At 52.2% G+C, this 15,012-nt stretch overlaps 2 protein-coding genes across 2 annotated transcripts; one reads left to right on the top strand and one right to left on the bottom strand.

Annotated features, from left to right (window-relative positions):
* Positions 1–211: 211 nt before the first annotated feature.
* KRP23_3449 (uncharacterized protein) lies at positions 212–2,582 on the top strand (the record flags this gene model as incomplete). The annotated part of the gene is made up of 2 exons (XM_067888302.1): positions 212–2,119; positions 2,193–2,582. 2 exons carry the CDS (start codon positions 212–214, stop codon positions 2,580–2,582), a joined length of 2,298 nt encoding a protein of 765 aa, XP_067747557.1.
* Positions 2,583–2,719: 137 nt separating this feature from the next.
* On the bottom strand, positions 2,720–5,270 carry KRP23_3448 (uncharacterized protein; the record flags this gene model as incomplete). Its single annotated transcript, XM_067888301.1, has 3 exons — positions 2,720–2,916; positions 3,000–3,133; positions 3,226–5,270. The coding sequence occupies 3 exons, from the start codon at positions 5,268–5,270 to the stop codon at positions 2,720–2,722; spliced, it is 2,376 nt and encodes a 791-aa protein (XP_067747556.1).
* Positions 5,271–15,012: the final 9,742 nt, after the last annotated feature.

The raw sequence follows: 15,012 nt of genomic DNA, 5'->3' as shown, positions 1-15,012 counted from the left end.
TTTTGCCAAAACCTCTGAAAAAATATGCAATGGTTTATATGTTTTCACAGGTATGCCAAATCCACGATCTAAAATCCTGGGTCTTTTATTTTCTACGGCGAAAAAACCCTGGGTTGTTCGTCTTTTTTTAACACCCAGTCATGCTCTACACCCTAGGCTTTAGGGTTTCATTCGATGGCGGTCGATTTCTAAACGCATTTCTATCCAAGAGATGGCGGCGCGGGCAACCGATGAGGCGAAGACTGCGGCGGCGGCGGCCAAGCCGCGCGTGCCGACCACGGCGCTGCCCGTGGCGTCGCAGTTCAACCGGCTGGATGAGATGGACCTGAAGGAGGCCAAGCGCCTCGGGCTGCTGCTCGAGAACATCCCCGTGAGCGACGACGCGGGGGCGCCCGAGTTCGGCATCGCGTACGAGAAGAAGGGCGGCACCAAGGCCGCTGGCTGCGCCGCCGACGTGTTCGTCAGCCAAAAGTCGCTGCAGGAGCGGTGCAAGCAGTTTGCCATGCAGCGCGGCTTCCAGCTGATCGTGTCGGGCAGCAGCACGCGCTCCAACGGCGGCGGGAACGTCAAGTACCGCTGCAAGAAGCTGCTCGGTCAGCAGTTCTTCGACCCCAGCACGCCGGCCAACCAACTGCAGTGCCCCTTCTACATCAACGGCTACGGCAAGGACCAGAATTGGAAGATCACCCGGGCCTGCTTCCTGCACAACCACTACAAGTTCATTGGCTGGCGCACGACGCCTTCACTTCCAGCTCAAGTGCCAGCCCACCTGCGAGCACAACTTCGAGCCGCCAATCCCACTCCAGCTCCGGCTGCTGAAGCGGTTAGTGGAGACGTGATGATCGCACCGGGGGGTGATGAGACTGTGCCACTGCAACAGCAGAATTTGTTGGCGCAGGCTGGGGAGCCGGTGGTGATAACGGAGCAGCCCCAACAAGTGAAAAGGCAGCGAAACACGACCATGTCGTTGAAGGCGTTGTGTCGTATAGTGACGGACGAGGTGAGCAAGTTTCCGGCCGCGAACGTGGCCATGGCCAAGCTGGACGGCAAGGCGATCCGACGGATTCTGTTGGGGCAGGGGCATACAATTAACCACATGATGTCTTCGCGAATCAAGAGGCACTTGGAGGAAGCGAGGATCGCCAAAGTCCGCACGTCGTTCCAGAAGCTAGGCGGATATCTGAAGATTGTTGCTGATAAGAACCCGGGCTCGCTTTTTCAAGTGGAGACGGCGGAGAATGGCGCATTCAAGCGGGCGTTGTTTATATCGAGTGCCGCACTGAATGCTGTGAAGTACTGCCGCAAAGTCGTGTCACTAGATCACGTCACGCACAGTGATGAGCTACCAGAAACCGCTATTGGAAAGTTGGATGATGAAGAAAACGACGATACCATTTGCGGCATATACCTGAAGGCGTCGACCAAGGACTTTAACGACGAAGTACTGACTTTCGCGCTTGCCCTAGTGACTGAAGAGAACCAGGAAAACTGGGAGTGGTTCTTGGAGACGCTACAGAGCACACAAGTTGTTGATTGGAACGCGTACACGGTGATTGCAGGCCGCACTCGAGGGCTCCAGAGCGCTATATTCACTGTGTGGCCGCAAGCTTGCCACCACTTTTGCATGCGCCGTATTGTTGAAGATGAGCTTATGACGGCCAAGAAGATCCCGATGACACCCGACAAAAAGCAGAGCATCTTTGATTTGGCACGCAGCGACAGTGAAACCGAGTATGATACCCTTCGCAAGGCGCTTGTCCGCACGAATGAGGCAGCAGTAACATACTTGGATAGTCTCGATCGCAAGAACTGGGTGAAGTATGCATTCCTCGAGGCGTTCCGGCGACCAACGTTCAACGAACTCACGTCGGACCTATCGATGTCTTTGGGAAGCGATGAGCTGTTCTCACAGCACGCAAGCGCGAGCCATATCACTTGGTTCGGCGAAGACCCCGTTGGCAGCTCCCAACCCCTTTTCGCCTTCAATCAGTATTTTATGAAACTTGCCGAGATCTTCCACCGACGCCGCCAGTCTGTCAAAATGCGCCCCGTGCTGGAACTCGTCCCGCTGCGAGACGCACAGCTTCAGCAGATTCTGCAAGGCAGCCAACGCTGTGAGGTACGAAATGCATGATATACATTTTTCTTAGCGCCAGTGCATACTAATCACCATTTCTTCTGCTTCGCTACAGTCAATTCCTTGTGCGAATGGGCTCTACATGGTGCGGTATCTAGGCGCGACGCGATTGAAAATCCCCGATAGCTGGCGCCACGTGAACCTTGTCGGTTGGGAGTGCACGTGCCAGGATTGGCAGGATCAGCAGTTTCCATGCTTGCACGCAATCCACGCCGCTGAGCTAGAACAGCGCCGCATCGACACGCTCTACGACACAAAGCAAAACTCGATTGAGAACTACCTGGCGTGCTATGCAACCTCATTCGCTCCCTGGCCTATGGATGCATCCCCCATCGCGCTGGACACTTCATTGAAGACGCCCCTCGACTTTTTCTTCTCCGAGGACGGTTCAGGTCGACGAAAGCCCGGCCCACGCCCGAAGAGGAGGAGAGAGAATAGAGAGTAGTGCCAATTGTGGTAAGGCTACTTGAGTCGTGTGTAATTGTTCAAAGAAGAAGTACGCCGTAGCAATCTAACGCTTGCTTTCATTTCAAGGTCTAGTCTCTATTCCCCCCATGACCCACACCTCTCTGTGATTTCCCGTCAATAGCCTCCTCGACCTAAGAAGCATGCCGGGCATGTGTAGTGTTCAGCGAACTGGGCAAATGACTCCGGTAGGTGCAGGCAGCCCAGGTGGAACCGGCGCGCACACGATGTACACCTGATAGACGTCGGGGTTTCCTCTCTTGTGATGACATGGTGGCATTCCATGCAGGGCTCTGATTGCAGCGCGCTAACACCTACCCAAATCAACACCAAAACCCAGAGATGATCAGTTGCCAATTGACGCTCATACGCGCTGATGCAAAGCTCGTTCGCTTACCATATTTCTGCTCGTAAAACGACTGCAGTATCTCTTCCATTCGCTGGAGTGTTGGTTCTTCACGCGCCAGCCTGGCGACAAGCTCCTCGATTGAAGCCAACGGGAAAAGATGAGTTTCGTCTTCAAAGTGGAACCTACATGTAGCATAACAAACGGCATCGCCAAGCAAAAGTGTTGATACAAGTGCACGGTAGCGAACCATGTCAATGGCAGTCTATGCTGTTACCTTTTTGCCACCGTGCAGACCTTCTCGACAGAGGCCCAGATTTTAGCAGTGTCACCGTCATTCTTTAATCGATGACGCCACGATTTTGTCAGGTGAAATCGCAGGAAGCGACGAGCGAGGACGTACTTTTCCATGTGATCCAAGTCTTCGGCGCCACTTTCGTCCAGATACTTCTTAACGCGAGATTCCTCGCCCAGCTCCGATAGGCAGCCTTCTTCGCAGTCTAACATATCCTGAAGAGGCTGCACCAGCGGCCAGTACAAAACAGATTCTTGCAATGCCCAGTGAATTGCTGCCCCAAGATCCTGGTGTTCGTACGGCGCCATAGCTGGAAACGTTTTGCCATCCTCATCAAGCAGCACACGATTTTGAAGCACATCACCGCCGCTAACATCCTCACCGAAGTCTTCACTTTCAACAAAAAGCACTCGCAGTTTGAATCGAATGGACGACGATGCCAGTGAAGAGAAAACACTCTGCAAAAACTGGGGCGGAGACGACCGCGACGCGCGTGAAACTAACAGGTTAGCAAACTGGCGGGAAAAATACTCTCCAGATATGCGAATTTCGTGCTGACTGTAGAGATCCCGCCCACCGTAGGCACATCGGTAAATCCTTTTCGACGCATCTGCCACATCCAAGTTCGAGTGTGCGGTATATAATTCAGCAGGGCTTGCCATTACGCGCACAATCTCAAGCAGTACTAGCTCGTCAGATCCAGCATCGAAACTCGAAATCATTGTTTCAACGTGCTCCATGATCGTGCCGTAGCGAGTGAGAATTTTATCCACCATCACTGCAACTTGCTCGTCATCTACGTACTGCAAATTCAGACAGGAGAGATCAAAGCTCCGAAACCGAACATTCTTTTTCGACTTGTTGCCTTTCTTCAAGCTTGACCGCCTCCTTTGTCCTGGCAGCTCAGCCTTCGACGACTTTGGTGACTTGGATGGTGTTGATGACTGCACCCGTGGCGACTTTGATGGAAACGAGAGCTGAGCGAGCTTCTCACACTCCGCGATTCCAAGACAAATCGTAAAGACACTTTCGAGCGGATTCGAATCACTTGACGTAGATTTTGAAATAAACTTGGGCTGTGCGTCGCGGAGCGCATTCAGTGACAACGCAAAGAAGCATCCAGAAATCGTGTCCGTCGCCAGCAATGAGTCGCAAAAAGGCGAAACCAAATCTACAGGCACCTCGGTGGTTGGATCCTGCGTAGGGGATGCAGCGGAATCTGGATTGGCCGCCTCTACTGTTTCGACTATTGCTGATTCTTGCGATTTAAGCGGTAGTGGAGACGTACATGTAGATGACGACATTTTTGCTCGTCGCGAGGGCTGCACCGCGGCAAGTTTAGGCGATTCTGCTTTGATATGTTGAAGCCGTCGACTGCGCCGCACCGGGACCGTGATCGTCACAGAACCTCGCCTCCGTGGCCCAGAAGCAGCTCCAGCTTCCAAAGCATCACCCTTTTGCTTCTCGTCATCTGAGTCAAGACCGTCCAGATTGAAAGCGAAGACGTTGCGGCGAGTCTTCTTGTCCTTCTTGGAGCCCAAGTCCCGACTGAATTTACGGATGCGCTTCGGCGGCTGAGACGCCTTCGTTGGCGTGTCCACAAACTCCCCCCCGGTGTCCTGGTTCTTTATGCTCACAGAGCGCGTGACGCGCTTTTTCTTCTTCAGCAGCGACCTGGCAGCGTCCGAGCCCGTCTCAGCAGCCGATTTCAAGTCTGCGGCGTCCGCAGAGCTCACTCCAGCGCTGCTCACCATATCGGAAGCTTTGTTTACCGGCGTTTCGCCGTCTGCATCCCTCGGGATCGCCGCGTCGGAGGTGGAAATCTTGATTTTGGCCACGCGCCGTCGCAGTTTCCTGACTTCTTTGGATCGCGTGGAAAACGCGGGCGAATCGCCCCAAGGACTAGAGGCGTCATACTGCTGTGTACATGCGGGAGGCGTCGATGGGGGTGACGGGGACGGCTTACGCGGCTTGAGGCGCAGCGGAGCCTCTACGAACCGCCGGTAGATGTCGGACGCGTCCGCCATAACCTTGATAGTAGAGTTCCAAGTAGCAGCCATTAGTACTACAGATTAATATACCGGTATTCTTCCCGGTCAGCGACTTAGTAGTGCTAAGTTAACAGGCCGTTGAAATATTAGTACTAGCTTAAGTTGCAAGCCATTCATCTTTTTTATTTATTTATTATTATATTTATTTAATTTTTTTTTTTTTGGGGGGGGGGGGGAATGTTGGCTCTCGCCCAAACGCTCGGTTCTCGCGAACTAGGGAGAGCGAGGTCGCATCTCGCTCTTCATTCGCAACGATGACATCTCTGAAGGCTTGCGCAGTGGGGCTATAGCACTAGCGACCGCTTAGCGTGAACGCCAAGGAGGCACCAGACACAAGAACGCAGGAACACGACTTGGTTTGCCCACGGAAAGAATGAGATTGAGGAGGAGAAAACCTCGCAGGTGGCAACCCCCTCTTAGTTAAACTATACTATACTAGCCTCAGTATGCCCGTGAGTCAATAGGCCTCATACTAAAGCTAAGTCAGCACTTTGGTTCTCGAACAGCGGAGCTCGACCTGCTACTGCTAGCTCCGACACTCCCACTTCGAGGTCCGCCACAAGTCACTTGGTACTGCTGTCTGTCAACGGCAGAGGCACCACATTGAGGCGCTCGCGCAGTTTGCAGAACTGCGTCGATCCAAGCGGCTTCGTGAAAATATCTCCTAGCATATCCGTCGTAGGACAGTAGCGTACAGCAAAATCTCCACGTTCATACAGATCTCTAACCTTGTGATACTTCAAGTCAACACCCTTGATCTTGTAGTTGCCCTTCGTGGCCATGATCACCTTGATCGTCGACTGATTATCTTGAAACAACACATTCTGGCGATCCCGGCGGAGGTTTAGCTCTTTGCAAAGATTGTGAGCCCACACGATCATCACAGAACACTCAGCGGCTGCAATAAACTCCGTACTGCAGGTATCATCATGCTTGTGGCTCTTGTAAGCATATGTGCAACCGTTCATCTGAAGCACGAAACCCGTGATCGATCTGCGATCATCCTTCTCACTACCAAGATCCGCATCAGCGTAAGCTGTGAAGTGCAAATCAGGGCTAGCGGGTTTCTTCCACAAGACGAGTGCCTTGCAAGTAACGTAGCACCCGCTTAGCCATCACGTAATGTTCCTTGGTGTACTTGCTCATGTACTTGCCAAGGGTTTGCACAGCATTCGCGATCTCAGGGCGTGTACCTTGCACTAGGTACTGAAGACAACCAACCAACTCTCGATATGGTGTGGTAGGGTCGTTAACTCCAGGTTCATCTTCACCAACAGGTTCAGGTAGATCTCCAACAGCTTGCGGAGTAGCCACAGGCCTACAACCTTCCATGCCAAAGCGCCGCAACACTTTGTCAATGTAGCCACGTTGAGAAATCCACAGAGCCTCACCAGGAACATAGGAAATCTGCATGTGCACAAGGTCGGTCACAGGACCCAGGTCTTTGATCTGAAACTTGGCTCGTAGCTCACTCAGAACCAGCTCAATGTTCTCATCAATTCCGACGATAACCAGATCATCCACATACACCGCCACAAATATCGGGCTGCCTTCCACCGAGCGCGTGTAGACGCCGCCGTCCATCTTGGTCCGACGAAAGCCACACTGCCTCAAATATTTGTCTAGCGTCCGATACCAAATCATTGGCGCCGGTTTGAGACCATACAAGCTGCGCAATAACCTGCACACACGCCCAGAACCATCGTCAAAATATTCTGGGATCTCCATGTAGATCTCAACATCATCATTGATCGGGCCATTCAGGAATGCCGTCACGAAGTCCACATGTCGAGCACTCAGCCCGAGATGCAAAGCTAACAGCAGAATGAACTTCACTGCCTAACCGGAGAGTAAGTCTCCCAGAAATCCACTCCATATTTCTGCTGACAGCCCTTGATGGTTATCCGTGCGCGATATCGAGCTACATTGCCCTTGGCATCCCGCTTCCGCATGAACACCCACTTACTAGAGAGCACCTTCTTGCCCTTGGGTCGCTCCACTAGTTCCCACATGTTGTTCCGCATGAGATCTATGTACTCCTTTTCCAACGCTTCGATCCACTTGCCTGCATCGGGCGCAATCAACGCCTCCTGCACAGTCTGCGGCTCCATCAGAGAATTCACCGCCTCAATGACCAAACTAGCAGGCAGATCGACCTCAAAGTCTCTGTACTTTGGGTTCGGATGTCTCACCCTAGTCGAGCGCCGGAATGACTCGGCTGTATCGCGCTCTTCCTCTTCGTCCTCATCGCTCCCACTGTCGCCAAGCGCATGAGCAACTCCACTCATCGGAATCTGAGGATCCCCGGAAGCGATCGGAACTGCCATCTTCTCCTCAAGATCATAATCTTCGCCAGCAGCATCAGCGGGGTCAACCTCATCAACCTCACCGCCAACCACTCTCTCCCCCACCGAAGGTGAGGTTCCTCGTGACGTCCCAGGCTGCTGACCTCTTACAAGATGGCTGTTAGGCACACCCTGCAGGTCCCGCACTTCCTGATCGACATCAGCCTCAGCCCGGAGGGTTAGCCCCACGCACCAACGGCCGATCTCCCACCGCAGTAGGAGGAGTTACCGCAGGGCAACTCAACGGAACTGCCACTGGCACACCAGCACAGACCGGAGTTTCCACTTCAGCGTGAAAAGCAGCAGCTGAATTACCGTCGCAACGGCGGCGCTTCAAAGGATGTTTATCAGAGGCCACAGCAGTCATCACTCACTGGAAGACGAACGAAAGGAATCACAGCAGGCAGAGCACGCGCACGCGCTTTACCATAGCGATTAGCCAGGAGCAGATCCACGTCGCTTCGATCAACAGTCCACTCTTCGTGAAAATCCACTGATCGAACCTCTTGGATATTGCCAGTCAACAAGCTCAGCACACGAAAACTTCCAGAGTGCTTGGCAAAACCCATGAAGAAGCCAGGTTTACCAGGGTTCTCTAGCTTATTCTTGCGAAGCTTCTTCGGCGTGAACACGAACACCACACAGCCCAAGTCCGCAACTTGGAGACGTCAGGCCGCTCCCCGAAGCGTCTGAAGTAGGGCGTCTCGCCGTTCAAAGGCTTCGTTGCCGAAATGTTCCTCACTTCAACAGCAAATCCAAATGCTTCCCCCCACAGAAGGTCCGGCATGTTCGCAGTCGTCAAGATACAGCGCACTGGAGCTGCAACAATACCATTCATCCTCTCCACCAGTCATTCTCTTCTGGACTGTACCCGTTTGTCCAGGTATACTCGATCCCACGAGCAGTGAGAAAGGTGATCCACTTGTTGTTCAGAAGCTCACGGCCTTGGTCAGAGTTGAAGACCTCAATCTTGTTCCCCTGAGCCAACAACCACTTCAGATGAGCTAGCACCACATCCGAGGCGTCTTCCTTTCTTCTCAACAGGAAGCCCCACAAATACCGGCATGCTTCCTCTTGCACAAGTTGGAAGTGTGAGTAGCCATCGTATGTCACAATGCCCATGTAACACATGTCCGACATGATCTTCTGGAACGGTTTGATAGCTCGGCGTGTTTTGACCCTCTTATAGGACATCCGAGTCATCTTCCCCGCTCTACAGCTCCAACACGGAGTATCAACGTCGTCGTATAGCTCATCACTCATCCCAGCAGCCACTTGTTGATGCGCCATCTGCTTCAGTGTAGGCAGGTTCAAGTGAGCGAATCGAAGATTCCAACGCACCAACGAATCAGCGTCATCATGCCCAGCTTCAGCAGCATCAGCACCCATGCAGCCACCAGCAGCAGCGATCTCAGCATCACCAACAACATCGAAGTTTGATTCACGATGCTCTGCACCAGTACACTCAGTACCAGCATCACCAGCAGCAAGCTGACTGCGTTGATGCAGCGAGGGAACATGGTACACAGCGCGTACTGCAGTCTCCAAGCGGTATCTCCCGCGAGACTTCAGCAGCAGCAATTGTAGTCGCCCCTTGGACAACCATGCAACACGCTGAGAATCAGCAAACCCAGTCTTTAAGCTCCACCCGGCTTTCTCCAAGAGATCAAGACTTAGCAAATTGTCGGGAGCCGAAGACTTGTACAGCACAGAATCCAACTGCAAAGACACATCCTGGTGTGGTTGCTTGTTGTTCCGGACAGTTAGCTGCACAATGCCGACCTTTTCATCACCCGAAATTGCACCGTCATAACCTTGAAAGACATGCGCCATATCACTCTGCAATTGCGCCAGCAACTCCTGCCGATTGCACACGTGCACGTCACTTGCAGAGTCTAGCGCCCATTCCACAGCATCTCCACGAGAATAAGTCACAGAGCTAACGGTCAAAGCTTCACGAGAAATGCAACCAACAGTTTCCACCTTTTTCTTCTTGGATTTATCACCATCGGATTTGTTCTGCCAACGCTTCCTTTCTGACGTCGCAAAACCTTTGTCTGCCTTTTCCTCGTCGGAAGAGTCTCGGTAGGGACAGTTCATACGCAAATGACCAACTTCACCGCAGTTGAAGCAAGTCCGGGTATCCCCTTTGCCGCTCTTCTTCCCTTTCTGCTTACCGCCTTGTTTCCCTTCCTTCCTTCCGCCACTACCACCTCGCTTGCGCTTGCCTTTGCCTTGGTTTCTCTTTGCTGCTTTTGCTGTGCAGCCTTCTTGCCACACGCAGCAACACCAACAGGCTTCTGCTCTTCAACGCCAATCTTCTCGTCAAGAGCAGATTCCGCACGCAAAGCGTTCATCACTTGAGTAGCGGTAGGCACTGGGCGATCTGCTCCACCATCGCGCCGTACAACATAGTGCTTGGAGAACTGTCGAACCACATCTCGATGAGTTCGTGCCACATGACCCAGCAAAGTCTCGGCATAGTCCTCGTCACTGGCGCGCTTGCCGTAGTGAAGAAGCTGCCTGCGCAGCGACTCCATCTCACGTAGCCATGAATCCATACCCTTCTCAGAAGAATAGACATCGGAGTAAAACTCAGCTCGCGCGAAAATGTAGTTTGAATATTCCCGCTTTGTTTGCTTATCAACAAAACGGTTCCACATCGCGAAAGCAGTCTCCCCCTGGCAGATCATCTCAGCGTCTTGGGCGGGCACACCTGACAGAATTGCCTCACGAGCAACATTGTCCTTCACCTCAAAGCTCGTCCTCAGCAGTGGATCACTCTGGTTAAATGTCCCATCCACGACGCTCCAGCAATCCATGCGAGTAAGGAAGGTTCGCAACTGCACTGCATACAAGTCAAAACTTCCTTTCATTATCGGCACGTTATCCATCTTCACTGGCGCCGTAGCTATTCCAACTCGCGGCGATCCATAGCCAGGAACCCCACCTAGTCCAGTCGAATATGGTCCGAAGTTGAAGCCACCGATGCCATGTCCACCACCATAGAAGTTCGACACAGCAGGAATGCCAGAGCCACCAACCATGCCGGCACTTGGCAAACTACCACCGCTAACAGCTCCAAACAATCCTCCAGCACTTGCTCCAGGTACAGGTACAGCACCAGTACCAGCAAGTCCGGCCACAGCACCAACAGCGACGCTACTCGCAGTTGCACCGCTACTTGTTGCCGTCGTCGTTAGAACTGGCGCGGAAGACACAGCAGTGGCACCAATAGAAGCCATCGTCACGATCGGTACAGACGCAGCAGACGTGGAAGCTCCTTGACCACTTGAAGTCACAGCTGTAGTGCTCGGCGTTGAGTCCGATCCAGCCATCGATCTTCAATGCTTGATAATAGTCGATTCCAAAGCCCGGCGCGCCTTGGGCTCATAACCTGAAGACTTGCGCAGTGGGGCTATAGCACTAGCGACCGCTTAGCGTGAACGCCAAGGAGGCACCAGACACAAGAACGCAGGAACACGACTTGGTTTGCCCACGGAAAGAATGGGATTGAGGAGGAGAAAACCTCGCAGGTGACAACCCCCTCTTGGTTAAACTATACTATACTAGCCTCAGTATGCCCGTGAGTCAATAGGCCTCATACTAAAGCTAAGTCAGCACTTTGGTTCTCGAACAGCGGAGCTCGACCTGCTACTGCTAGCTCCGACAATCTCCCCCGGATCTCACGAAGACAGCAAAGGCCTTCGAGAGAGCACAGGCAAAGACTCGCGTCGTCAAGGCCTTTCGCGATGGACGTGACTGGAAAGTAGTTGCCAACAACAACGATCTGAACTACCATACTGCTCGGCGAGCTAGTTTAGCTGCCAGGCAACACGGCGGCTTGCGAGCCGTCTCTGTCAAGATGACAGTTGAAGTCATGAGCAAGATCGAAGAATATGTGACCGAAGACTGCAGGCAGACGCTTGAACAGTATTGCGACCGCCTACAGTCTGATTTGGGGACCTATGTGAGCCTCTCATCCGTGCACCGAGGCCTACAAGGCATGCTGTACTCTACCAAGCGCATTCGTATTGAAAAGTCGACCATGAACTCGTCGGTCAACGAAGCCAAGAGGAAGGCGTTTGTTGTATCGCTTAACAAACACATTAAAAAAGGTAATATGATTGTATATAAAGATGAAATGAACTACAATCTGTATCTGTCTCGAGCGGAAATATGGCCACGCATCGGTGAGCGTGCAGTCGTTGAACTTCCACCGTACCAAAGCAAGAATCTACACATTCAAGGCGGGGTTTCTTCTGAATCGAGGGTGCTGCTGCTGAAGACGCACGAAGGTTCAATCAAAAAGGAAGAAAACACCCGCTTTTTAGCGGATTTGTTCATGTCCGCTCTTCGCTCCGATGAGTACAAGAAACTTGAAGCTAGCAAGAAGATCGTTATTGTCACGGACAATGCCCCAGCGAACAACCAAATGGAGGATCTGGCTCGGCAGATGCTTGCCGAAGATGGCATCGTAAATCTCAACACACTGAAGGTGTTGAGACTGGGCCCCCTACAGCCCGATGCTCAACCCCAATCAGGGATGCTGGAACCCGTTAAAGGCAAATATGAAGGCCTTCGTTGCTGAGTGAAAGCATGAGATACTGGTCCGCGGGGAATACGACACGCTTACGGCTCAGCGGATGGCCATACTCAAGAGCGCATTTGAAGCCAAGAAAGCTGTGATTACGGGGCGTCTTGTGTGACAGTACGAGCGTCACTGTCTCCGACATTGCTTCGCCGCAGAGAGAGGTGAAGACATGCAGTTAGGTGCTGAGCGTTTTTACATCTTGCTTGAAAAGAATACAGGAGTATTTTGCAAAAGATGGAAATATCTTTTACTGTTCTGTGAAAATAAAAACTGAACTCATCCCATCTTATGATTATTTGCAACTTGTTTGAAAACCTTTGCAGTTTGACCGAAAAATGGTTTAATTTCAGAGAAACCTCAACATCTACGAAAGGGCACAAGCTTGGATATTCTCCAGCTTTCTCTTCTCCTGGACTAAACAAACAGCTAAGAGCTCCCTTCGGATCCCGGACTCGTCTTTCAGCTGTGTCCATCACGAACAAAATCATGGAGAAGATGAAAAGTCTCACGCAAAAGAACACCGGATGTTCTATAGCTCACTGTTTTTACACTGCACACAAGACACGTTAGCGGCTACTCTCATCTTGCCAAACCAAGATTGTATGTCAGCGTCTGGCAGTGAGTAAGATGTATTGTGCTATGGGACAATTTCGCATAAGAATGCCGCGCACCCAGCGAGTTGGTGAACAAATTGCACCAAAACAGGGGAAAGTGGCGTATGGAACATTGATCAGTTGTATCAGCATATTCGTTTTGTTTCGTATTATTTTTGTCCCTTCACTTTTTTTTGGCTAACGGCATCTATTTGACCTTGTCGGCAGTCATCTATGTTTTGAGTAAATCCGACGATCTCAGAGCTAGAATTCCAAGAACGCGTGATCTACGGGTCATTTCCGCTGCAAACTCGTACCGACGAAGAACGAGCGCGATGCCAGCTACATGTAGTGCTGCAGTAGAAATCCAGTAACGCGGGTTTTAGTAGTCTTAGTAGTCATATTAGTATTAGCACTAACGTAGAATTCGCTGTTTAGTATGATGGAAGGTATGGATCTTGACATCGTAAGCTTGACGGAGCGGAGGGAGGGCAGCACTCTGGGCGAGACCGGAGCGGAGACTGGAAACCACTGGAGGGGTAGAATGAAGATTCGAAAGTTATTGATTGAGGTCTTTAGCTCGCTAGCCTTCTCGCTACTCTAGACCTACTGGATACACACTACTTGATTTACTGAGTTATTTCAGCCAATGAGAGAGCGCCACGTCGAAGCCCATCTTGTACTTACAATCTTGTACCCACAGGTGGCGTAATCGACAGTGGCGTAATCGGCGGTGGCGTAATCGGCGTGGGTTCGGATTGGACCGGTTCGGGTTAACCGGTTCACGGTCAATAACCGATACCAAACCGGTAACCCTCAATACGCCCCCTCAATGCGAAGTCCCATGAATGCCGAGAGCCGCCGTCAGATCCGTGTGGCGTGGTCCCGCAAGCGCCTTGGTCATGATGGCCGCCAGCATCACAGAAGTCTCGCAATACTCGAGCTTCACTTCACCGCGTTTCACTTCGTCGCGGATGCGGTGGTACTTGATGTCGATGTGCTTGGCGCGGCCGTGGTTCACCGGGTTCTTGGTCATCTTGATGCACGACTGGTTGTCTTCGCGGATCATGAGCTCGGGTCCCGTGTCGTTGGCAGCCGCCAGAATCTCGCACAGCAGGCGATGGATCCACTTGCCCTCTTGGATGGCCAGACTGAGCGCAATGTACTCCGCTTCGCTCGTAGAAAGCGACACGCTTGACTGCTTCTTGCTTCCCCAGCTCACAGGCGCACTCATGAGCATGAACGTGTATCCTGAAGTGGACTTGGGGTCCGCGAGGTCGCCGGCCCAGTCCGCGTCCGAGTAGCCACGAAAGTCGATCTTGTCGCCCGGCTTGAAGCAGATGCCATGCGTCTTGGTGCCTTGCAGATAGTGAAAGATGCGCTTGACCGCAACTGAAGCGAGGCGGGTGAGCGCCTTTCTCGTCCAGGGTGTACAGTCGTGCCGGCAGACGAACGAGCTTCGAGAACTCAGACGACCCGAACGCTTCGGGGAGTACCCGTTCCTCTAGGAGGGAGCGTCCGGATGCCGGGGTCAGAATCCCGAATGCAGACAACTAGTGTCTGCCCCGAGATTTGGCGTGTGACCTTGAAGTAAACCCTATCGGTGTCGTTTATCTTCGACGGACCGGGCTTTGACCTTTGGGATGTTCTTCGATAAGGATACGTAGATATGTAGAGAGACTACCAGACGCTAACAGTCCAGAGTATCTTGGCTGGGAGTGGGGTCACGAACAAAGACCTTCTCCAATATAACCAAAAGCAATACAGAAACAACAACAGAGTTTGTTATACACTCACAATATACAGCCTGTCCGAATGAGTTACAGTCCCGGATACAGGTAAATTCGGGATGCCTCCGCGCACCACTCCCGGATGGGAGAAATATACAAGTTCCTTCGAACCACACAGCAATCTACTATCAAAATCCAGGGGGGATTGCTAATAACCTCCCGAATCGTAGGTGAATATGAAATGAAAGCAGTCACTCTAAAGCAACCACAGTCAACTGACAAATGAAATAGGCGGATCAACCCAGGGATACGAGTTCCTGGTCCCCACCTAAATGGGACTTAGACTTAGGTGAGAGTTTTTGCACGGGTTACTCGATCCTTGTGCGGTCTTGGTCGTCCGACACGCCAGCGCTCCCGGGTCGCATCCTCGTAGTAGTCGCTATAGGTCGCAGCAGT

The sequence above is a fragment of the Phytophthora ramorum genome, assembly GCF_020800215.1.
Source record: "Phytophthora ramorum isolate Pr-102 chromosome Unknown Phyram_PR-102_s0003, whole genome shotgun sequence".
Taxonomy (NCBI): Eukaryota; Oomycota; class Peronosporomycetes; order Peronosporales; family Peronosporaceae; genus Phytophthora; species Phytophthora ramorum.
Note: the sequence above shows the minus strand (reverse complement) of the source record. Positions and strands in the feature narration are given on the sequence as shown.